This window comes from Sturnus vulgaris, chromosome 4, assembly GCF_052056855.1.
Source record: "Sturnus vulgaris isolate bStuVul1 chromosome 4, bStuVul1.hap1, whole genome shotgun sequence".
NCBI lineage: Eukaryota > Metazoa > Chordata > Aves > Passeriformes > Sturnidae > Sturnus > Sturnus vulgaris.
Genome location: NC_142246.1, coordinates 16,454,763 through 16,479,488, shown reverse-complemented (window position 1 = coordinate 16,479,488; position 24,726 = coordinate 16,454,763). Strand labels below are relative to the sequence as shown.

Sequence of the window (24,726 nt, the reverse complement as noted above, 5' to 3'; positions counted from 1 at the left end):
AAAAAGTTCTTTTATATGAGGGTGGATTAATATGAAACACTGGGACAGAGAATTTGTGGACCTGTTATTGGAAAAGCTCAGGATCATGGTGGATGGGGCTTTGTACAACTTAATCTAGTGGAAGTTGTCCCTACCCATAAGAAAGAAGATGGAACTAGGTGATTGTTTAAGGTCCCTTCAAACCTACACCTTTATGTGATTCTAATGTTACTTCAAGATCGTATTTGCACGCAAGTCTGTGTGTATCCTACATTTTGCAGAGTATTGGGTTTACATATCTTGCAGGTATGAAGGCCTGAGTCAACTCCAGTGACACATAAATCTACTCTTTCATGGAATATGGAACTGCATCTAACTTTAGTCCTGCCAGACAAAATCATATCATGGAGCTGCCAGACAACTTCACTGACACTTGCAATAAAGTTATTTGTTATCTTTCTTGGGCATGGTTATTTAAGTGTGTTCATCTTGTGGCTAGTACAGTTAATATGAATATTGTATTTTTTCTTCTTGTCTACACATACCATTTCCTTCTGTTTACTAACAAGAGATGAACTCACTAGTAGGAGAATGCCTGAAGGTTCTCAAGGTGAAAATGCTTGTATCAAGCATGGTGTTCATTCTGCACAAGGAAAGGCTTACTCATGCTACTGGGCACAAGAAATGGCTGCCAGTGCTTATCAGCCTCAATATCTACCTAGGAAGTGCTTAAGTGCAGGAACTACTCTGCACTTGAACACAGCTTAAGTACACCAGAGAAGGAAATACATCAATTGTGGGACTGAGTATATGATTGTACTTGGATAACTTGTAGTCCATTTTCCACTGGCAAAATAGAGCTGAATATATGCATGGAAGGTGTGAGCTGTAGTCCAGAGACCAGACATTAAAAGCATTCCCATGAAAGCCTTTATTTGTTTCAGGGCACCGTCAAATAAGTGAGCTTAATCCTTTGAAAAAAGTTATTTAAATGAACCAATTGTATGAGAGCCTGAAATGGACAGTCACACAGTCAATTAGCTCTTCTCATTGAGAAAGCAGGATAGCTGAAAAGGATTAAGTTCCTAAATCTCAAGGCAAAAATCAAACAAATTACCTTAAAACATCCTTAGTGATGTTTTAATTAACCTAACTGCTTTTGTCCTGGAACAAATCAGCAGCACACTTGGTCATTCACAGCTGTGACACATTAAATAGATTCTTAGCCATTTATTACCAACCCTGTGAACAGCCTCTGCTCACTGTGGATCAAAGATCTGCATGGTAGCATGATGCTTTACATAAACCCAGCTCTATTTGAGAGTGCAAACACATGGCAGAGCAGACACTGGCACAACAAACAATTTATGGGAACTGTCAAGAGGGGGACTACCAGTTTCCATGTCAGAAAGGAAATGGTCAGGGTTTATCATTCCTAAAGAGAAAGATTTATACAAGGTATCAAGAGGTTTGTTTGCTCTGGTCAAGCAATATAAAAGATGCTATGATTATATGACTTAGCACAATTCAATGAATCCAGGCAAAAAAAGTGCTAAAAAATCAAAGTGCATTATGACTTCTTAACTTCAGGAAGCAAGAAATATAATGTTCTTGTTTCAAGGAAATTTATTTTAAGACTTCTAAACCTTTCACTCAATAGTATTTAAAAGAATAAGAGCAACACAGAAAATGCATTTTAGAGCAAGGGGTCATTCCAGAGATATACAAACCATATTGTGTAATCAGAATGTGTCTCTGATAAGATTGATTATTAAAAGCCTCTGGTTTAAACTGTTTCACTGGTAAAAATTTACTGCAGAAAGAGAAGCCCTTCTAGGTAAGGGTGGTTTAAATTGAAGGGGAAATAAACTCAAGGCATAACTGCAATATTTCCTGCCAATGCACTTACATTACTTCTAGCCCATTTCCCATTGGAGATATGAGAGCTGAATGTATAGATTGTAATGAAAACTGTAAGAAGAACTGATTTAAGGCTTCTGGTACTCTGTAGAAGAATAATGAATGGCAAGAAATAGTCCCACATTTCCAATTAATATATGATGAAAACTAGTTTACAGAATGAAAAGATTTTTTTCTTTTGAGTTAAAAACAGTTAACCTTTACAAATGGATGCCCAGACAAAACAAAACACAAGTGGATCAAATTTTTCCAAATAACCATCTCCAATGAATGAATATTATTTATTGGTTTTGGCAGCGCCATCATCTCATTTCTCAGATTGACTGATGAGTGCTTTTGGGATGATGGCACTTCCTGCCATAGGAGGATAGGAGGAAAACAAAATGGAGGGACTGAAGGAAGGACCGGAAACATTCCAGGAGACAGCTTTAATAGGTAACAAAGGTACAGAAGGACTGTACATTACATTACAGCATGTAATGAATGGATAAAAAGAAGGTAAAGATCTTAAGAAGGGCAGGAGCTATCACAAAGATTTTGAGAGGGTAGCATGGTAAGAACTAGAAAGTAATGAAGGGATTTGAGTTAAATGTGTAAAAGATTCTGTGCTACAACATACTCCCTTCTAGAAAATGAAATAGAAATTAAATAGTATGCAATTTGTAGAGCTATCACTAGGTGCACATGTATACCTATACACAAATGTGGAAATGCATATATATATGGCTTCCAGAATAGAATGATGAAATCACAGACTCATTTAGGCTGGAAAAGACCTCTAAGATCATCAAGTCTAACAACTAAACCAGCACTGCCAAGTCCACCATCAAACTATGTCTCCATTTTTTTTAAATACCTCCATGAATGGTGACTACACCACTTCCCTGAGCAGTCTATTCCAATGCTTGACAGTTTTTTACATGATGAAATTTTTCCTAATATCCAATCTAAGCCTCTCCTGGTGCAACTTGAGGCCTTTTCCTCGTCCTATTTCTTGTTATTTGTCTGACCCTCACCTGGCTACAATCTTCTTTCAGATAATTGTAGAAAGAGATAAGGTAAGCCCTCAGCCTTTCCTCAACAGCAGAAGACTTTGCTACAGTTGGACTATTACATGATAGTTTTCAAATATCTCAGAAACTCACCTTCATGCTTATTAGAAATGAAATGGTGGTTAAGTACAATAACACAAAAAAAATTCATAACACTAAAAGTCTGTTTCTGCTTCACTAAATCACTGTGACATGTAACATGTCACTACATTTCCCACCCCTTTCTTCACTACACTTGTATTCTTCATTTGTCACATAATTCAAAGAGATGATCAGCTATGTAGGGGAGATGCTTCTTATTATTTTGTAAAAGCAACCAAACTGGGACTGTTTGTTAATTGGTCACTTTGTTATTAACTCCTTCCATGTTTATTTTTTTTCATGTGAGTACTGTTTTTCAGTCTTTCTCTTGATAACTATAATGGACAAGTGTGAATTACACAGTATTTATTACATAAATAAATACACAAGTATTTATTATATTTCAATAATGCCAGAGAAAGTATTAAATTTATGAGAAGGAAATATATGTTTTGAAAAGGTAGAAGTATTCTAGTTAGATTAAAGAAATGGGAGCCAAAATAACTTGGAACTACATATGACCCACATTCCTATTGCCTCTTATTCTCAGACAGATGTACCTATTGAAATAATCAAAACAAAATTAATTAAGCTCCTGAAAAAAGAATCTAAACTTCTTGTGTAGCCCTAACCCAGATAGAAAAGAAAAATAATATTATTTTGAATAGGAGTATAATAATTTATAAAAATAAATTGTTTTCACTGAAATATCCCTAATAGAATACAGAACAATGTCACTGTTACAAACTCTAGAAAGCAAATATACGTATATATAATTTTACAACAAAAAGTATAAATAGAGCAAAAATAAGATTAAAGGAAAACTGATTTAATACTTCCCGTTTACTTCAGAAAGTAATTTTAACAGCAAGAGGGAAGTCAGGGCCAGGAAGTGATGCCTGTTGTCTTTCTGCTTACCGTTGCAATGACTGTTTGCTAATTCTTATGCAGTGATACAATACCTCCCAAAAAATTCAGGCGGCAACTTTTCAGAGAACCAGAGAAAAATTATTTTTAAAAAAACCTCAAAAATTATGCTACAGAAGCCACTGTGGATTCTTTCATTTAATGACTTTGGAAGCAAAAGCCATTTCTTTTTCAAATGTAGTGTCTTTTTTCAGAATCAAGTTGTTAGCTTTCTCTTCACTTGCCAGGGAAAAAATCCCACATTATATGACTGCCTAACAGAATTTCTGCTTATACAGTGTAGTTTTTCATTTTACTCAGCACACTAGGAAATTATTTGGCAGTTGCAACAAAGAAAAAACTCCAATGCTACATGTGACCTTTATACAAATATATAAATATTCTGTTGAAAGCTAACCCTTATTCTGCTTTAATGCATCAAATAATATATTATTTGTCTGACATATCTGCGTTAGAGTTACTTGCCAACCAAATCACATCTTTTGGCAAGACATTTTAAGTGTCTGACAACACATTAATTTGCATATATTTCTTTTAACCATGCATTAAAAAATGTGACTTTGATATAAGTAATGAATATATGTTTTGTTTCAGTAACAAATATGTTTCATCCAGGTTCACCTGTAAATAGCAGAGGCTGGATATGATCCTGTGTCATAGCTGACCCTCACTCTACCCCGGTACAGTTCCACTGCTATATGATCTTTATCGCCTTTGTACAGCAGGATCCCACTGTCTTCATCTGTGGCAATCTAGTTAAAAGATAGAAATATTTAGAAATAACTAAAATTAGGTATTTAATCGAAATTGGTTATTAAGTGAATCTCTGAATTTACTGCCATAGTCTGTTACTTCATTATAAAATTCTTTTTTGAAGGATAACCTGACAACACTCTTTCTCTTCCTATCAATAAGCCTAACTACTTCACTATGAATATAGAGTTATTGCATGAACTCTTCTAGATTTTTAGTTCAAACTGTGAAAAGCTCTTTAAGTGAGCCAATGACCACTTTGGGTCCTTTTCCACATCATGAAAAGTCTTTTACTCTCTTTTCCAGAAAAGAGAATCCACAACACAAGCAAACTTACCTGTAGAGTGATATTGGTTTGGGGGCGTATCTTAGCTGAAGGGATTTGCAGATAGGATTCTTTGTTGATGAAGTTTATACTAATCAGCTTTTCACATTTCTCACCCTGGTAGCCTGATAAACACTGACAGATTGGTTCACTTTCTTTTATGATACACTGGGCCCCATTTTGACATTCATAATTATCACAAGGGCTGGTGCGAGGTAGAACCATAGGCGGTGCAAACTCACAAAACAAGCCACTAAATGAAAACAGAAAACAATCAGTTTCCACGAAAAAACAGCTTTGACAGAAAACATACATGTCTGTACTGCCTTCACATCTCTCTCACCTGTACCCTTCTGGGCAAATGCATGTATATCCATTAACTGCGTCAGTGCACTGCGCTCCATTTTTACATTTGTTGTCCTGACAGTCATCAAAGTCAATATCACAATGGTCACCTACATATCCAGGTGTGCAATCACATCTGTAAAACAGGAAAGCAGATCGGATAGCACAGCCTTTTAACGATCCAGTGTGATTATGACAAAGTTAAGTAACAACTGTATTGTTTAAAAATCAACGAAAAAAGGCATTACTAATATTTTGTGTGCAAGAGCTATATAGCTTAATCAAACTATTAGATGGGGAATCTACATATGTAATGAATACAGGTTTGCTAGTTAAAATGTTTACATACCTGCCATTATATTGAAGAATTGTATGCAAATCTAAAGAGGCCTCATGAATAATTTATACAGGTTGTAGAATTTATGAGCAACACAGAATGTTACAGGATGTTATTCATGGCTGCAAACACTAAACATACTCAATATGCTTGACTGGTGAAACCAAGACAAATAATCCAAAGTTTGTACTGATTACAAAGTTTGTACTGGTTATTTTCTTTGTCATCTAAACAGCTAAGAATGGACAGATGGTCTATTTATGCAGTTTAAAGGTCACGCATAACTTTTGCTCTTAAAGTTCCACCAGTCTGATTTACTATAAATAGGTCCATGGTTGGTGAACTAACAGAAGTCTGAAAACCCATCATCCATCCTCCCTGAACTCCTCTGATATAGAAAGAGCACATCCTCAAGAGAATATGTAATGACTTTTGTTTGTTGGTTTGTTTGGGTTTTTTTCCACGTGCAACTCTCATTGCTAATGCTAGTGGCATTTCTTCAGGGAATACTCATATATAGGACTGAGTGAATGCCAATAACTTTGTCAAAAATTAATGGAAAATATTAAAATCCATACATCTACATGATATTTTTCAAAAATTAAGATGTGTTTTATTCATTTCATTACATCTTGTGACTCCCTCCTCAGTGTTATTTCTTTTACTATCTAAAATTTGCTCAAAGCTGGCAAGAGTGATTTTAAATAGCCATGTAAGTTTAAATTTAGTACTTCAATAAAATATGTCTCATTTTTTATTCAACAGGTATGAATGAGAGAAGGGAAAAAGAATATAAAGTATCCTATTAAAAGTCTGACTGAGATACATCTTGAAGTATACTGCATGTGCTATTTTCTGATTTAAAAGTAACAGGAAAGATTAATGAACTGGACAGTAAAGTATAAGTTACTTAGGTATCTTATAACTTTAGGATAGGTTTATTAAAGTGACATGAAAAAACAAACATCATGCACTACAACAGAAACCAAACAATTTTTCTGTTTTCCAGTTGGAAACAACTTAATTTCACATTCAACTGGATATTTAATACTTTTTGCCGTATTTTAAATAAAATGTCATTTCATAAATAGCAGGAATGACAATAAATAAACTGATTTTAGCACAAAAGCATGCTGTGCATAAAACAGGTACTTGTGAGAACAATATAAATCTGCAGGTTTCCTGTATTTATTAGCCTAAAACCTATTAAAACAACTTTAAATTGTGCATACTAATTAATCATTATAAGGATATGGTGTAATTGAAGATTAGCTTTCCTGGGGAGGGACTTCTTTATACCTTCCAGTGTTCCTTCCTAATAATCTCTTTCACAATTACTTCTCTAAAAGCAATATAATTATTCTACTTCAATTAAATGCAATTATTTCCCTACTGCTCAAACTCCTATAAGGGTTTTGTATAGACTATCATAAAGATTACCCTGTGTTTCTATTTAAAATGTGGTTGGAATTAAACCTTTTAAGGATCATTAACATTCAGTAAAACATACTTAAGATAATAATGCAGCTTTACATGAAAATAATGGCCTGTTCTGCCATAAGGTTTAATAATAATTAAAATCAGTACTTTGAAAGTGGAATTTGCTTCCACTTAAACGGAAAGAAAGGAAGCTAGGCCTAGGATAGAAAAATACAAACTTTGATTCAGTTGGACTCTAACAACATTTCAGACTTACTTGTATCCTTTGGGTGTCAAGATACACTTTGAATCATGCTGGCAAGGATTCAGGTTTTGGGCACAGAAATCTAATTTCTCCTCACAAAGTTCGCCTGAAATATAATGTATGTTGTCAATTCAGTGAAAATATCACAGTGACCCGAAAATAGCAATAAACAGAATTTTAAAAGCAATGCTGACAAATTCCTTTGCTAGCACAAAAATATGCATACTTCTTTACATAGCAATAAATACCTTTATAATAAATATTAATAAATAAATAAATGGTATTACAGAAATAATAAAAATGAATAATAATATACCTGGTAACTCCTTTATAAACAATAGCGAGTTCAACATGAATCATCTATACATGGATATAAATGTTAATTTTGTAATTATTTTCCATTTTCAATATTTATCTAGCTCTGTTATATAGCAACACTAGTGACTGAACTCACTAGAATAAAAAAGCCATCAATATGCTTTTATTTTACTTATTTCTAAGCACATTGCACATAGAAATAGCCAGATTTGCACTATCACTAAAAGTAATCTATTACCTGAAAAAAACCTGTTAATATCACTGCATGTCAATACAATGCCAATTATCCAAAAATGAAAACTTGTTTTCTACTTTTCCTTAAATATGACTCTCCATTTTTGCATTTGTTAATGTACCATAATTGTCTATAATCTGTTCTGTGAAAAGAAAAAAATAATCTGTGTAAAATGTCTATCCTTCCCTGCTGATAGAGGCAGTGGCTCTAATTTCCAAAATGGTCTTCTAAGCTAAAAAGTATTTTAATATGGTTAATTTTTTTTTATTTGCAACTTCATGAAAAGGAAACATAAGTTTGCAAACAGATCAACAATATTTTATTCTCTGACTAATTCATCAGATGATACCATGGATCGTGCACTTGCTAAGATTGTAATCATTGTTTTTTAAGCTAGATATAGTTATGCCAGCATCCATATGAAGAATATATGTGTAATAAACAGGTATAAGCCCTGTGCCTACTGAATTCAGGGACTGACAGGTTCATCAGACTCTAAAACTATGAAAGGAGGAGGGTTGTCCCTGTCCTTCATCCAGTAATAAAACATGATCTGGCAAGCAAAGAGAAGTAGAACTCTACATTACAATAACAAAGAAAAGAGCAGAAGAAGGGAATGAATGATCAGGCACTTTCACTGCTCAAACTGAACTTGCTTTCAATAGTTGGTATCCCTCAGTTTTACTGAGCTGAGCATGGCAGTGGCTTGCAGTGTAGTGGACAAATAAACAAAAACATAAAAAGAACTGAGGAACAGTCTATATTAAAGCAAGGATAGAAAAAAAGGCAAAACTGAAGCGGGAGCAAAGATGGTTATGCCAGTTAACACAACTGAAAAAGTATACTAAGCGCAATAAGACATGTGACCTCTACATCTTCAAATATGAGAGGACAAGCCAAAAAACAGCTAGACAAGTATTTTGCAGCCATTCAAAAGATCCAGACTGGTTCTACACAAAGATTAAAAAACAAAAACAAAGTAAGTAAATAAATAAACACCACATTCCCAATTTGCAAGTAGCGTGTTTTCTCAACAAACCAAATAAAGGTTTGAGTTAACAGAAGAAAACGGCCCTCATGAACAGGTCATTTAAGAGCCTCAGGAAAATTGTCAGTAACAACATGACTTAGTCAATATATGTAGGAAACTGAATGGAGATCAAATGCAGGCCACTGAAGATGACTAATACAAAGGATTATAATTCTATCCTCAAATCCTCTTTAAACTCTCAATAGAATTATTAGTCTGGAAATGTGCAACTGTTATGACTAGGTCAGTGCACAAAGAATCCTGAAATACCAGGGATTGTTTGCATCCCACGACATATTAAACAAAACCCAGATCCCTTTCTTTTTTCAAAGGGTTTTGTTCAAACAAATACATATATAAGAGGTCTTCAATGCTATTCTTCACATGGCATTTAGTGAAATTGCAGAATTTGTAATCGCTGAAATCTGTTTAAAGACCAGCAGTGTTTAAGACTGACATGTAAGTATGGGAACAGTGAGTTCAGATTTTAAGGATCATGGAAGTAGAATAAGCAAAAATGACTGTTGTTTTAACCTAGCTTGTGCACATTCCCATAGTTTAGAAATGTATGTATGTGGATATATATACAGACATATATACACATCTGTACAAATATCTTATTATGGCATATATTGTATATTAAATTACATGCAGAACTGAAAAATACATGACACCTCAACTACAAATAACAAAAATGTGGTTGTACAATACTAACAAAACTTTGATAAAAGCACCTCTAAATATTCCCAAGATTATTAAAGCTGACAGCATATCCAAGAGTTTTGAAAGTGATACATTGAGCCTATCTCCTAAGCAGGGCTGGAGCTTGCTGTCTCTTACACAACAATAACACAGTGAAAAGAAAATGGCAATTTAGGAGTGGCATAATAGGAACAAGCATTCTTACCATTCCTGTCAAATTTATTAAACTGATTTTGCTACTAGCATTAATTTGGCTTAGAGTATCATTGGCACAGATTTCTGAAATAACTTGAGTAGCAAATAGTTTTACTCAATAGTAATTTCTCTAAATCATCCCCCAGGTACTTAAAAAATACAGGATTTCTTCGAGTACACTGCATTTTAGTATTCACGGTTGCTGGCCCTAATATCTTCAGAACTATACTGAAAGCTGAATCACCTCATGTGGAGTGCTCAGGTGCACTTGAAATCTCCTTATTTCCCGTTCTTGGCTGTGAATCCTACATAATGACTGGGCATTTAAGTTTTAAACAGGTTTACAGTTTTGAAAAATGTCCACTTCAAATTATAAAATCAATGTTACACTACCAGGCATACTGCAGCCAAATGGCTTGCAAACATCATCAAACATCACCAGGCATTTTTGAGATTATGGTCAGAGTTTGATCTGAGTACTCTGTAGAAAAGCACACAGAAGCAAAACTTTTTGTGCTGTGACAGCAGAAAAGTAAGGAAACTTTTCCATTGCATTTGCAAATTGTATGCATGTTGAATTATACCCCTGGAGTTTTAGTTAAACAGTCTGTAGCAAATAGGAAACAGGATGGTATGTAGCCATGTAGCTAAATACTCATGTAAAAATACTATGACCATAAAAGTTAGCTTTACTTATAGTACAACCTTTATTTATAAAAAAAAGTAGCATTAATAACAGACTTGTACACAGAATTAATAAAGAAAAAAATCAAGATGGAATCCAAATATGCACATCAGATACTCAATTTCTGAATGAAGATGCAAATACCAGAAGAACAAGACAAGATAGCCCAAATTCAAGGTCTTATACAGCTAATAGATAATAACTGCTAATATTAACAAATGCTAATAGATCTATATTCTGAATGGAGAATTCCTACAGCTAAAATAAACCTGTTTTTGAAAAAGTTAATAGAAAAGGTAAGTAAATTATGGGACATGGAATCTGAATCACTGAAGAGTATAGTTTCCTGGTAAAGAAACCCCTCCTTCAGCATACTGAATAACCATTGTGTTATCCAGAATTTAAGTGAGACAAGGTGAAAAGGAGTAGTTAATTTTGTTGAAATGAAAAAATAGTGATGAAAGTGAAACACTCATTGGACAAAAACCCCCAGATTTACCAAGTTAGGCTCCTTGGCTTTACTGGAAGGAAATCTTAGAGATTTTCCTGATTTGAGAAACAAGACATTGTTTAAAGAGCATACTTCAAAATAATAAGAAAAAGTTGTGAAAAAAAGTCTCAATTCAAGGAGCTTGACACCAACGTGTGAGGACATTCTTTTATTCATCTAATAATATTGTAACTGAGGCTTCTGTAAGAGCTTGGCTAAGTAATTATGTTTTTGAAAGATGGGAACATTTCTGTATGTAGGAGAATAAGGAACAGACTAATTTGTTTAAAAATAAGTAGCGGATAAAGTGTCAAAAAACCTGTGAAAAGCTTCCAAAGTTTAATTAGAACCAGCAATAACTCTTTTCATAAGACATCTGGTTTAATTAATCTAAGGGAGTCTGGATTCTGGTATAGAGTAACATTGAAACCAGTGTAATTATGTGGTTGGCACAAATGAACACAGCCCTCCAAGCTCAAGACAAATATTTACTGAGATTTTGCATAGAGTATGATGTAGACTTAAGCAGTCAGACAGCATTATTAAATACTGATATACACTGATGATACTTCATATGGGTAACCAAAGCTGTATTCACAGGTCAGTTCGTGATTCCTGTGTGTGTTAATTCACTCTTATGACTTGGTAAGAATATAAATCACTAAAAACTTAATCATAGAATACTAGGTTTATCCCTCAAGGATCAACTCCTGGAAAAAGCAGAAGAGACAAGGTGGCCCAGCACCTTTTCCAGCTGAATCCTAAAAGTGTCTAATGTTGGGGAATCCACCACTTTCCTAGGAAGATTATTCCAATGGCTCCATGTCCTTGTTGTAAAATGTTTCCCTCTTTTTTAATTCTAACTAGCATCTCCTCAGGAATAATTTTCCATTATATAGATATGTAGTACAACAAATAATGAGTAACAAGGCAATGGGGTGAAAAATTATTTACATCTTTGTTATTTTGTATAATTGGGAAATAAATTTAAAATAAAGCAATCTCAGCCACTACATTTCTGAATGAAGAGGAGAGCTCTAACAAAAACGGACATGGGCTTCTTAATGTAATAGCACATTGCTAATTACAGGCAAGGTTATGAAGAAATAAGTTTAAAATCACCCTTATTAGCAAAGCTGAGTTTGATATTAAAAAAACCCACTAGACAGAGAATCCAAAAGGAACAGTAATCAGTTTTAATTATCAAAACTTGGGTTTTTCCTAGAAGACTTTTTTCCTCTTCCAAAGTCAAAATACCAAATACCTACCACAGACTAGAATAGAAAGATTTTATGTGTGTGCTTATATGTCCATTTCAGCTTCTGCACTTAGTTATGATACACTGTGAGTCAGCTACTGCAGTGTTTATGTTTTATCAATTACATGTCACTATCTCACTCTGACTGGAGGTCTCTGTGACTCAAACAATCAATAGGGTGCAGAAGGGGTTGGAAAATGTCAGTGCCATTTCACAAACTATATACAGAAAACTGCTGCATTTTTATTGTTCTGAGTTTGATGTACAGTATAGAACATAAAATATTTCAGGTCTTAAGCTCATTATTCAAAAAATACTAATAAAAATATCTACTATATGGGGAATAAAATTTCTTAGAATTAACAAAGTTTGCAGTTGACAGTAGAATGCGGTTTATAATCATAAATCTGAATCATAAATTTTGGAGTCAAACTGCTGGACTGTTCCCATCTTTCACCATTGTATAAGTATTTTTACCTATCTCCCATGCTTGTGGATCTCAGCTTAAGATGGGACTTATTTAGTTTCATTTAGTTTAACATTTCTATTAGTTTTATATACACTCTTCAGTAAGAGCAAAGAAATAGCAATTTTTAGGCAGGTACGCTTTAAGACAATTAAGGAAAACACAAGGGTGGATCATAGACTAGAATGAGTAATGGCAATGATTAAACCAGAAGCAGGTAGCTCAGCTGGCCACAAATATCATGTACATTTTCCCTTTATGCAAATGAAGTAAAATTACTTTAATCTTGAGCTTTTAATATAGAATAGTAATTTAAAGGATATTAAGCTAGATGAAATGGAAAATTTTATGAGTGATAAAAAGCAAGAGTAACAAATGCATCTATTTATTCTAAGAATCTATAATACATACAGTTCTTACAAGAATGAGAATTATTATTTAATTTGATGGAATTATTAAACCTTTTATTAAGTTTGATATCACATGATTTGCACTTGATTACTTGCATGCTTAAATTTCAGGAAGGTACTTTTCTGATTACCAAGTGAATTCAAAGTAGCAATGCAACTCCTTTATTGCAGTGTCAAGAAGGTTGTGTCTAAGGCTTGCATAAACTGAGATAATTGCTTGAAATGATCCCTTTTTTCCCCCCCTAATACTGTCACAATTCAAAAGATGTCTTGCACGATAAAACTGACTGATCCTCCAAGTGCCTCACAGACTACCAATAACTTTCATGTTCAGATGGCAAGCCAATATAAATATGTAGCACATACACATCTGCTTAGTTTTGGAGCCAAACTTAATTCACACCCCCTGGATGTTTGTTTGTGAGGAGTTTGCTCTTTCTATAATCAGTATTTTTAATGTGTTGCAGTTCGCACTTGTGTAATAAACAAGAAAAACAGCAGACTATTTTTGTTGTCCAGATGAGCAGCAATAAAATGCAAATACAGCAACATCTCTAAATGGAAAACAGTTTTAGCATGGAGAACCTGTGGCTGGAATAATTTTCTGAAAATGTCTTATTCTCTGCTTCAGTTACAGAGAAATTTATGCTATGAGTTTAAGATGTAGGAATTATTCATCAGCTGTCTAAATTAATCAACAGAGTTGTTATTAAGCAACATAGATAATATAACTGCAGTCTTGCTCAATATGTTATTTCATGGATACTGAACATATTTTTATTATATTATAAATATAATAAAATATAATATATTACTGAACATATTTTATTATATATATTATATAATATATTTCTTCAAAAACTGAAAATTTGTTTATCAAATTAATGGCAAATACACCGAAAAATTATTAAGTTGCTTTTAAAATATGCAAATCTATAAATATGCTGTCATTGTTTATACTATGTCTCACATTGTATATATGATCAGATTGCAGAGAAGATGATTTATCTCTGATAGTGTGATAGGTGCTAAGCAGAAACTTGGAAAAAATTAAAAATCAAACACCTAAAGTTAGTGTCGTAAATCTCTTCAATATTACCTTTCTTCCACAATAGCCCCAGATTAATATAGTCATTTCAGTTTCTTTAGATATTTACAGCATATAAGAAGCCACAGAAATGAGGAGCAAGAAGATTGCTATTTGATACTCCAGCATATCTTCTAGTAACACAATCTATTGAAAATATTAAAGAAAAACAGTGCCATAACACAGAGAATACATTAGCACGGAACCAAGGGATGGCTTTAAGGTGAGGAGAATAAGGATTTCAGAACATAATAATGTAAACTAATTTTTAGTCCTATATCAATGTCTGCACAAGTTTTTAATACATCTGAAAAAAAGATATTGAATGCAGTATTAAAGTACTCCTGCACAGCCATCTGCATCTTCAACAACATTCTTTTGACAGCAACAGCCAAGTGCCTAATTTGAGGATTTGCAGTGAGCTTTCTAAATTATATCTATACACGATTTGGTCATTTGTAATAATTGAAATCCATGCACCTTTAAGAAAAGGAAAGTGAGAAACCAAGGTAAGTGAAAATAGGCTTAAAAGACAACTGACCTTTTTCCACTTCATTCAGATTAGCAGCTTGCAGTGACAAAGACAGAAGAGACAAGAGACTTTTTACATTGTAATACAACAGCATAGCACATTAAGCTAATGCACAACTATAGCAGCAGAGAGGTTGATATAGCAAACAAAGCAAGCTTCAAAGTCTCACCTCCAGCAGAACAAAACAAACAGAAGGGTAAGAAGTACATGCCACCAGTGGCGTAAGAGAGGCTTTACTTCTGGATCAGTTAGTTCTGTGATCTAATGACTGACGACAATGAGCAAGAGAAATGATTATCTGTAATCTATAGAATGTACATAAAATGACCTGAAGTTTACTACACTGGGGTTAAAATAAAGGAGATGGCAATGTTAAGAGAATGGCAAGATTAAAGAGTGCAGGACATAGTCAAGTATTTAAAATGTTTTATTTCTCCAGGTTTCATCAGAAACCCTAAATATCTGTTGATTTCATTTGCTTACTGTTGTGTCACAGTTACAGTCTCTGATCTTAAGAAAGCTCATATTATAGTGCAAATACCATTAGTTGTCTTTCCACCTGTAACTGTGGGGGTTGCTGTAAAACTTAACTGAAGCAGAGCAAAACAGATTCCTGATTCTTATGCAATAACACAATAAGCTTCCCAATTGCTTGTTTTTAAATCGACTCAATATAGTTGAGAAGTGATTTTCAAGGGATTGTTAGAAAAGTCAAAAAGAGACTGTTAGGTTTTACACTGCAACATTGTTTGCAGCTAATTTCTGGTTCTAACAAGCCCGCCACATAAAAATAAGGCTTTATAGAAGAATGATTTGCATTCCATACCTCATGTTTCATCTGACTTCTTCCTTATACTGTGCTGCTGAAATGTAAAGCATTTTTGCAGATGACCATTCACCCAGGAAAATATTCTGGGCTGGTGCAATTCCATGTTGAGTACATATATGCTGTGACATGTTGAACAAACTCAATTCAGAGTATTGTCAACCAAATTAAAAGAGGACAAGACAAGCCTACAGTAGTATTTTCCTAGTATATACACTGTGCCACTAATGGCTCAGGGATTTTCTGAGCTAGAGATCAATACCTCTAAATTTAAAAAACTTCGTATATACTGAATATGAATATATAGCTGGTTTTCCTGATTGTTTAGCTACTGTTGGCCATCTAGTACATGAATTCATTTAGCAAAAAATCCTTTCATAACAAACAAACATTAGAGATATGCATATCTGATTTTAACCTGTTAGAACAGATATCAAAATCCAAATGTTTACAAAGTTCCTCATGAAAATCACTCTAAATATATATACTTGACAGGGAGTCTGTTATTTATCTTTCAACATAGGTTATAGGCCAGAGAAAAAGAAAAGTTCTACAAACTACTCAGTATCTCATACACACTTGAGGCAACTGTACAGTTATTTTATATTGTGAACATTACTCTTTTTTAGACCCTGATGTGCCCAGACTGCTTTCAGTCTAAATCTTAATGCTGAAGGTTATTTATTCTGCAAGACTGTGGATAACAGATATGAGGACCCCTTGGCTAGCTCAATGTTTTACATTTTGACCTTATAACTAATTTTAAAAATCACTTAAGATCTCACACATTATGTCTTATTCTTAGATGCTTTATATGATAATAGTATATTGTAGAATTCTGTACTTTATTCTGTGAAATGGAAAACCTAAATTTTTGCTACAATTACTATAAAATGAGTTGAGGCTCTGGTAACTCATTTAAAAAATCACCTGTTAAAAAAAAAGATGAAAAAATCTGATGAGCTGGTGTAAATTCTCAACAGTTTATAACCGGGAGGCTAAAATTACTGATTAGAAATAGATTGTTTTGATTTCTTTTAGAGCTGGTGAGAAGACTCTCACCTACTCACTTGTCTTACTGACTTTAGTAGAGATTATGAGCAGGCATTGCATCTGTAAAACTCACAGAATGATTATGGTAAACTTATGCACAGATATGAAACAAATTTAAATGCTTTTTCTTGTATTTTGACTAAAGAACCACAACTGTAATAGAAACATAAAAATTTTTATCAATGTTTATTCTTTCCTTTTTTCTCTATCCATAGATATATATATATCTATATATCTATATATATATATATAGAAATGCTTCAATTTTTATTTCAAATCTGAATTTAAAATTTACATTTAATTTATGATACTCCAAAAAGGCAACAGGCACACTTAATCAAAGTTTTAGGCTAGCACATATAGAAAATCCTTTGTATCCAATTTATGAATATTTAACAAAAAGCAATTCTTCCCATGGCATGTGGTGAATCCAACAAGCTCTTGACTCTGGCAGCTACAGGCACCCAAAGTAAGTCTGAAGAGGTAGAAATGAGCAACACAGGTAAAAACACCTCCAAAGGTGCAGAGGAGAAATGCACTTGCAAGTGAACTATCTCCTATGTAATAGGTGTATGAAACCTCTTAGCATGAAGCCACTGAACAGCAATACTGGACTGATGTTTCTTTGCTTTGCATTATTCCAGCCTACACAAGAGAATACCTGATCCCATTTTTAAAGGAGATAGCAACTGATCCCAGAAGAGCTGAACTTGACTCACCTGAAATATTAGTTGTAGGAGAACTGCTTTTTCTATTTACTGAGGCTGTTACCTATTATTTCTTTCCAAGGTCCAATTGTCAACTGCACTTAGGTATTAAAATATTGGTATCTGGCAAAACAGTATTTTCTCTTACGAGAAGATTATGCTTCTCCTTCCACATATGGATCATGCATGTATTGTTAAATAGATTTTGCTTTTGTATTGCTTTAGATATTGTAGCTTATCCTGCATGGGGAAATTTCTACCAAACATTTAGCCAGAATAAATACTGGAAGGATACCTCTATTATATTATGAAGTTGTATTTCTTATACTTGTGTTTTAACATCTTCACTCAGTGTGCATTTCCAATACTTAAATGCTGATTTTAATTTGAATACCCTAAAATGGGAGCAATCCAACAGTCTGTAGAACTAGTGATGGAAACGCTTTGGTTGAGAAAGGAGTTAGCTGGGTTTTCAATAAATGAAATTAATTAATGCATTCACCTCTCCTTACAGTTTCACAGAGCTCAACTTTGAACGATTAAAGTAAAAATATAGGATGACTGAGTAGAATTAATTCCCAAATTACAATGGATCTTAAATTTCTTTTTTATGCATTTCAAATCATAATGAATTTAAGATCTCTGTTCTTCTAGTGGTCAACTATCTGATAGAAAATAGATCTGTCTAGTTAGAAGAGCTATTAAAAAAATCAAAGCAAACAATAGATCCAACTTCCTCTGTGCTGCTCTTCCAACCATCCTCCATCCCCACAGAGACCATGACAGCAAGCAAGAGATCCTCTGTCACAAAGAGAGGGATATGCTTTGGCTTGGCTGCCAACTGACAGAAACAAAAGACACTTGTCTTTTTATTCTGTGCAAGAAGCACCACACTCGGTGTGAATGTTTCTAGTGGAGAACAGGACAGCATCCAGGGGTGCCAAATACAGTTTCCCAATGGCACAGACTAATTCTTTATAGTAAAATGAGGATTAAGGAAAAAAGCAGAATATTTTTCTGATTTCTACAGTTACAGAGGTCCTCCACTGGGGTGTCTAGGCAAACAGTAAAAAGGGGCACATTTTGAATGACCTTTTAAATACAAAAATGACGTAATTTCAAAACTAAAAAAAGGAATTAATGAGTGGACATTAAATCTAGTTTGGACTACAAACAATACAGGAGAAAAATATGGAGGGATATCTAGTATTAAGTCAGTTGTAGAGTAACTGCTAATACACCTGCAAAGTGGAAAATATTACTGTTCTGCTAGTAATTCTTGAATTACCTGTGCTCTTATATTCCTACCTGTATATTCAGGTGGACAAAGGCAAGTATAGTTATTAATTCCATCCACACAAGTAGAATTGTTTTCACAGTCATTGTCTTCACAGTCATCAACATTTACTTCACAGTTTTCACCTTCAAATCCGTCTGCACAAGTGCACCTGTAATAAAAAAAAACCAAATAACCACATGGATATTTTAGATGGGGAGTCCAGACAAGGAGTTCTGTAATTAATAGAACTTCATTAGAATTATAGTATTCCACAACAGAACATGGTTGATATAATGAAAAAGCCCTTTTATTAAACAATCCCAAAGTATGTTTTGTATTTTAAATTCCAGAAAAATGCTTCTAAAGACATATCTTAGTCTTCATTTTAAGGACCCTGCTAAATTAAATCATGAATCATTTCTTTTAAATAAATGAAAAGCATTCTTCCTTTACAATGTAAGATTATATTTCTTATGGAAAGTGATCCTTTTGCTTTTTTAAGGTTAAATACATGGAAAATACTGTGGAATCAGTGATTAGTATGAAATAGTAGTTTTCCACAATCAGTCAGTTAAATGCCCCAATATAAAACTCTCTTTAATGTACATGCATTCATATAAAAAAACAAAGCCTGCATAAATTTTTCAAACCAGTAATTTATTTTTTGCTTTTAATCACGTTTTTGCAAAACAAATACATCAAAATAGATAATAAATGTAAAAGTCACTCAAGCATGACTACACATACATTTTCATGTAATTTGCACTACCTATAATTTCTGAAGTTTTCACTATGAGATTGCTTTGATGTTCAAAATATATAGTGTGCAAACAAATAAATTGAAAAAGTCAAATTCTGTGGCATGACTATGTCAATTTAAATTCTTGAGGCATAGTATTAAGATATATACACTTATTTTTTAATAGAAGACTATTTAATCCTTGGGCAGAATTTGGTTAAAAGTAAGAATAATGTCATAACGAATTGCAGGATAATGAATTGTGTCTTTCTGAAGTGTCATTTCTAACAAGCTTGAGGTGTAGATTATTAAATGACTAATAATCTCACATAAGAATTCTAAAGAACTTTATTTCATAATTCATGAAGTACATCTGGAGTAATTGTACTGTGTGATTAAATAACTCAAGATTAAAAATGCTCACAGCATGTTTATCTGCTGGCATAGTGAGTTTCAAATGAATCATTAATTTTCTGTTTCACTGGGATTTACATTTTATCATTTACATGCTGTCTGTTGAAGTAATACACACAACAACAGATGAATTATGAGATTTTTTTCAGCAGGGATCTAGCTAGCTATTAATTAACATAATGGAGTCAATACTATGCTGTCTTGACCTGATATGCCTCAACTAATCACAGTCATTTGTTATTGTTTTTAACAGATTCAAAGCTCTGGAAGCTTTCTAAGGATGGTAACATGTTCTGAAAATTTCCAAAGCACTAAAAATCTGCCTTTGTGGTGCTCAGCAAACACAGAGAACCTAAAGATTAACACCTAAATTAGTTTACCATAAAAATCTCAGTAGTTTTCCATCCTGTTATTACAATTAAAAAACCTACCAGAAACCATCTTTTTCTCCTTCTTTCAAATGACAAGTTCCACCATGGTGGCACGGGTTACTAATGCAAGCATGAATGGGAATGTCACAGTCTTGACCCTACACAGGGAATAACAATTATAATGTAAGAAGAAAATACAGACACAAATGGAAGAAGGCAAAGAATACTTCAAGCTGTATAAGGATAAGCTTACATTTCAGTGAGCTTTTTTTCCTCTTCATGCAGTACCTACCTTAAAACCATATGGGCATGTACATCTGTAGAAGTCAACTGGATCATTATTGCACGTTCCATCATTTTTACATGGATTTGATAAACAGGGATTACACTTTGCAAGAATATTAATATCCACAGGCCCTTAAAAATACAAATTGGATAGTCAGAAACAAGAAACTATTAATTTACATTGGACAGGATCTATCTGACCTGTTGCTCTAATTTTTAAAATAGACTTTATATTTTAGATTCTATGGTGTTTCTATATTAATGAAATGCTGAGCTGTCCTTCATTCTTTTGATGTTACCAAATAAATATGGGATTTGAGTTCTGATTTAAGTATCACTTTTTAGTTTTTCCTAAGAAGCTCACATGAAAGTGATTCTCATGTTCCTATTCTCTGAAAGCTGTACAATTCTGATCCATGATAATTACCTTTCCTTTGCATTAACAAAACGAAGAATACAATTTCAGCTTTTGTTATGTTATGGAGTAGGAATTACCACTGAGAAAATGGACTGTCACAGTTTTCAGTCCTTCCCATGATGGTGTTACTGAGAGCACTTCTTTAAATGCATTTTTGCTTTAACATATTTTTTATCTGCAGGATCACATAGATGGCAAAATGAAATGGTAAAATTATCTGTAAATTTCTTGAACATCTGCAAACTGTAATGTAAATTGCATTGTCCAAGCTATCTCACTATTTATGGTGTTATACTGTGTTTTTCTTTCTTATGGATCAGCCACAGTTCTGTGCATTACTGTGTCAGTTGAGCCCACAGATCATGTAAACTCTACCTCAAACCTATGTGCAAGTGTGCATGCTTGCAGTCTAGCTTCTTCTACCAATGATTATAATGAAAGAAATCAGAAACAGAAATTGACAAAATCCTAAGTTTCAGAACCCAGACTTGAGCTTTGAATTACACAAATCTTATTTCTGTTATATAAATATTTTCTAGGGTTTTTTTTTCTCTGTAGTTTCCCAGTTTTATAGCCATTTTATAGTGAATAGTGAATATTTAAAGTTAGGAGACACCTTTTTTTTTTTTTGGTAAAACAACTAAAGAAATCACTGGTTACTTGTTAAAAGTTAGAAATACCTGTGTATGAATAATGATTAATTTTCATCATATTTGTGAAGTTTGATTAATGTAAGAGAAAACGGGTGACTTTGTCACATGCCTATTAAGAGAATGAAGATACATTCCCTATCACTGGCTCTATGGCCTGATAACAATACTGCCTTCAGTTTGATTTCAGATTTTCCTTATTAAAAAAAACCCTCAGTTATCCACAGATGAACTGTACCTTTGAAGGAATAAACAGTGGTTTCTTCTAAATGGAAAGAAATCCCAAAGTCCTGGGGCCTACTAGAGCAAACACCTGATTACTCTGTAGCAGATTTTACACAGAATGAGCCAAACTGCAGAGTTTTCAAAGCTAAAAGGGCAATGCTTAGATATAGGGCTTTATTCTACTTTTAAACATTGATTGATGAACTTTTTTATTTTTCTTTGCAAAATAATCCCACATTAATTGTAAATGAGCTGGCCTGGAAGGAAGCCATATGATTGTAAGGATCCAGTAGGGAGTGTCAGACAAAGAGTGGGTGACCTTTTAATTTATTTTTTTAAAAAATGTGCAGTTGCTGGTATCCTTCTGTGTCACAGCTTGCAAGCAGAACACAGTAATATGTGATAAGGTGTTTACTGCCAAAGCCATAATCTGGAGGGACCATTATTTTTTTTCTCTTCATTACATTATTTTGAAAGAGAAATCTATACCTGGTCAGAGTATCTGTTAGATCAGCACACAGGAGAGGTAGAAATGTTAAAACAAACGTCATGGAATCAACACCTAGAAAGCTCTGACTGTACTCTATAGACTATTGCTGTTTATTGAGTATATTAAGAGGTTCTGTGAAAAAAAGTTAAGTGAAAGAGGCACATACGTAGAAACTTGCAATACTGTGCTGTAGCCTGGGAGTCAATCCTTCCTTCCATTTATTCTGAATATTATATCCTCTTTTCAGCTTTTCATGCAATAAAATGCTAATTATTTGGCACAAATTAAAAAACATTCAGTAACTAAGGTTTTGTTCCCAAATGGATTACCAATCTAAATTTCACTTCCAAAACAGAGACAGAAAATGGGAACCTAAGTCTCAACAAGAGAGAGATAATCCAACATTATCAGATTTTGTACTTTATTTATTTCAAACTAATATATATGTAGTATCCAATACAAATTAGTATTTTGATTTATCATTCTTCAGTTGTAAGACCAAAAAAAGAGCAAAGGTAGTTTCGGAACCTATTTTCATTTTCACTATACTGTTCCTTTATTCTTTCTGTTTGCATGTGTTAAAAGACTCATAAATGAAAAAGAATTTGGTTTATAACCTATTGGCTAGCTTAGTTTTTCAAATTGTGGACATTTATGTTCTTGAATAAGCCCTGAGAAAAGAAATTATTTTGTAAACCGAGAAAAGCCTAACAGTATTTTAATGACATAGATATATACATGTAGCTAAGATGTTTTAAGAAAAACCATGACATAAACTGTCTCAAACCAGCTTCTAAAGAAACCTGTTGCAAGAAAAACTTTGACATTTTATAACTCATCTCTTGCATATGGGCTCTAATTAAATCACCATTTTTAGTACAATGCAATGGCAGTAATAATTTCAGTTAGATAACACAGATTTTAAACCCAGACTTTTGAAATAAAAAAAACCTGTTGATACAATATACTAAATGATCTATCACGAATAATCATCAATTCATCACAGGGGAAAACAAACAGTACACATGCGTGTCTTAGGAAAGAAGTCTGCTTGAGGTACACAAAAGGAAGGTCAGAAGGTCTGTTCTTAAGCAGATCACCCATTCCAGATCTACTTATAACCTTACCTGGTATCAGAAAACCACAAGGCCCTGGAATCTCTAGAAGCAGGGCATGGATGATAAAGAGGTAAAGGTAAAAGATTGAGAAGATGTTAGAGGCCATATTTAAAAAAAATGAAAGAAAAACCCACCCACAAATGTAGAAAAATAACTGGAAGAAGAAAATATTAATGGATGATTCCTGCAGTAAAAGAATTCATTAAATTAGAGTAAGGTAAAGTGATTTGGTTGAGCTTTACAACTGAGATGAGACTTCATTGCAAAATGCCATTTTCACTGGGAACTGTTCATTATTCAGTAGGTAAAATTCAAGCACCCAATTCGCTATCAATTGAATCTATGGATAGTGATAAGAGGGAATTACTCTTTTCCTGTAAATACATATAGAGTAGTGGACCATCAACAGTTATTCTGAAAACAGCCTTTTATTCATAGGCAAAAATTTTGGTTCTAATAGGAACATAACATCTTCCTAATTTCTATTATTCAACAGTTCTGTTTTAAGAAAAAGATAAAATTATTTCTCTTTGAGCAGCAGACTCAAATGTCTTACAGGGCCATCATGTCATTGAAAAGCTGCTGATTTGCAATCTGTAATTATAAGCGTCTTCATAGGACAGTGGTAGGAAAACTATTTTCTTTCAAAGGTATCCATAATATCAGATCTCCACTCTTGGAAGTGAAACAAATATACAGTTCTTACCCTGCATAATAATATAAAGGATCTTTTCTGATGGGCAAGAGGGAATAAGATATAATTTCTGGCTTGTCTGACAGAAATATAACTATGTTTGTAGGCAGAATAGATACAGTTTGTAAAACTGACAAGGCTGGAAAATAACTAAACAGGCTCCTCGTGGCCATGCAAATATTCTTTCAGATCTACAATACTGTTCCGTGGATGCTGGTGAAGAAAATGATCAGATTGGCCAGCAAAGGTCCTATCTAAAATGAGGCCAAGAGACTTTGCAACAGATGAGTGTCAGATGCAATGAACACTGGCATGACCTCACAGATGTACTGCCGAAAAATTTCAAGAAGGATTCAGAAGGGAAAAAAAATTCACTGGCATCACAAGTAACAAGATGGTTTCCAGTGGTATTTGTATACAAAAAAAAAAGTTTTTTGACAGAAAGTCTAAAGAGAAAAGACTGAATAGATTAAATATGCAGCAAAGAACAACTTTGGATAAGACAAACTCCGACAAAGTCCCACTGCTTTGCTTTTTTAAGAACAAAATGACAAAGGGAAAAAGCTCACCTTTGAAGATACATTAAAAGATGATTAAGTCAAAATAGCTTGAAGATTACCTAGACATTGAGAATAAGTTACTTCTA

The 24,726-nt window shown here is 33.5% G+C and overlaps 1 protein-coding gene across 11 annotated transcripts in view; it reads right to left on the bottom strand.

The window, feature by feature from the left end:
• SLIT2 (slit guidance ligand 2) overlaps window positions 1–24,726 on the bottom strand; it is a 259,624-nt gene that overhangs the window by 13,597 nt on the left and 221,301 nt on the right. For 8 of the 11 annotated variants that reach the window (XM_088163211.1, XM_088163213.1, XM_088163212.1 and 5 more), the window contains 8 exons: window positions 20,493–20,617; window positions 20,261–20,358; window positions 18,706–18,845; window positions 14,821–14,847; window positions 7,416–7,509; window positions 5,381–5,518; window positions 5,050–5,290; window positions 4,581–4,711 (listed from right to left, as the gene is read on the bottom strand). In XM_088163211.1, the coding sequence (XP_088019337.1) occupies window positions 4,581–4,711; window positions 5,050–5,290; window positions 5,381–5,518; window positions 7,416–7,509; window positions 14,821–14,847; window positions 18,706–18,845; window positions 20,261–20,358; window positions 20,493–20,617 (994 nt within the window). The remainder of the gene's footprint in view (window positions 1–4,580; window positions 4,712–5,049; window positions 5,291–5,380; window positions 5,519–7,415; window positions 7,510–14,820; window positions 14,848–18,705; window positions 18,846–20,260; window positions 20,359–20,492; window positions 20,618–24,726) is intronic. The other 3 variants (XM_088163206.1, XM_088163208.1, XM_014885153.2) reach the window with 1 other exon arrangement.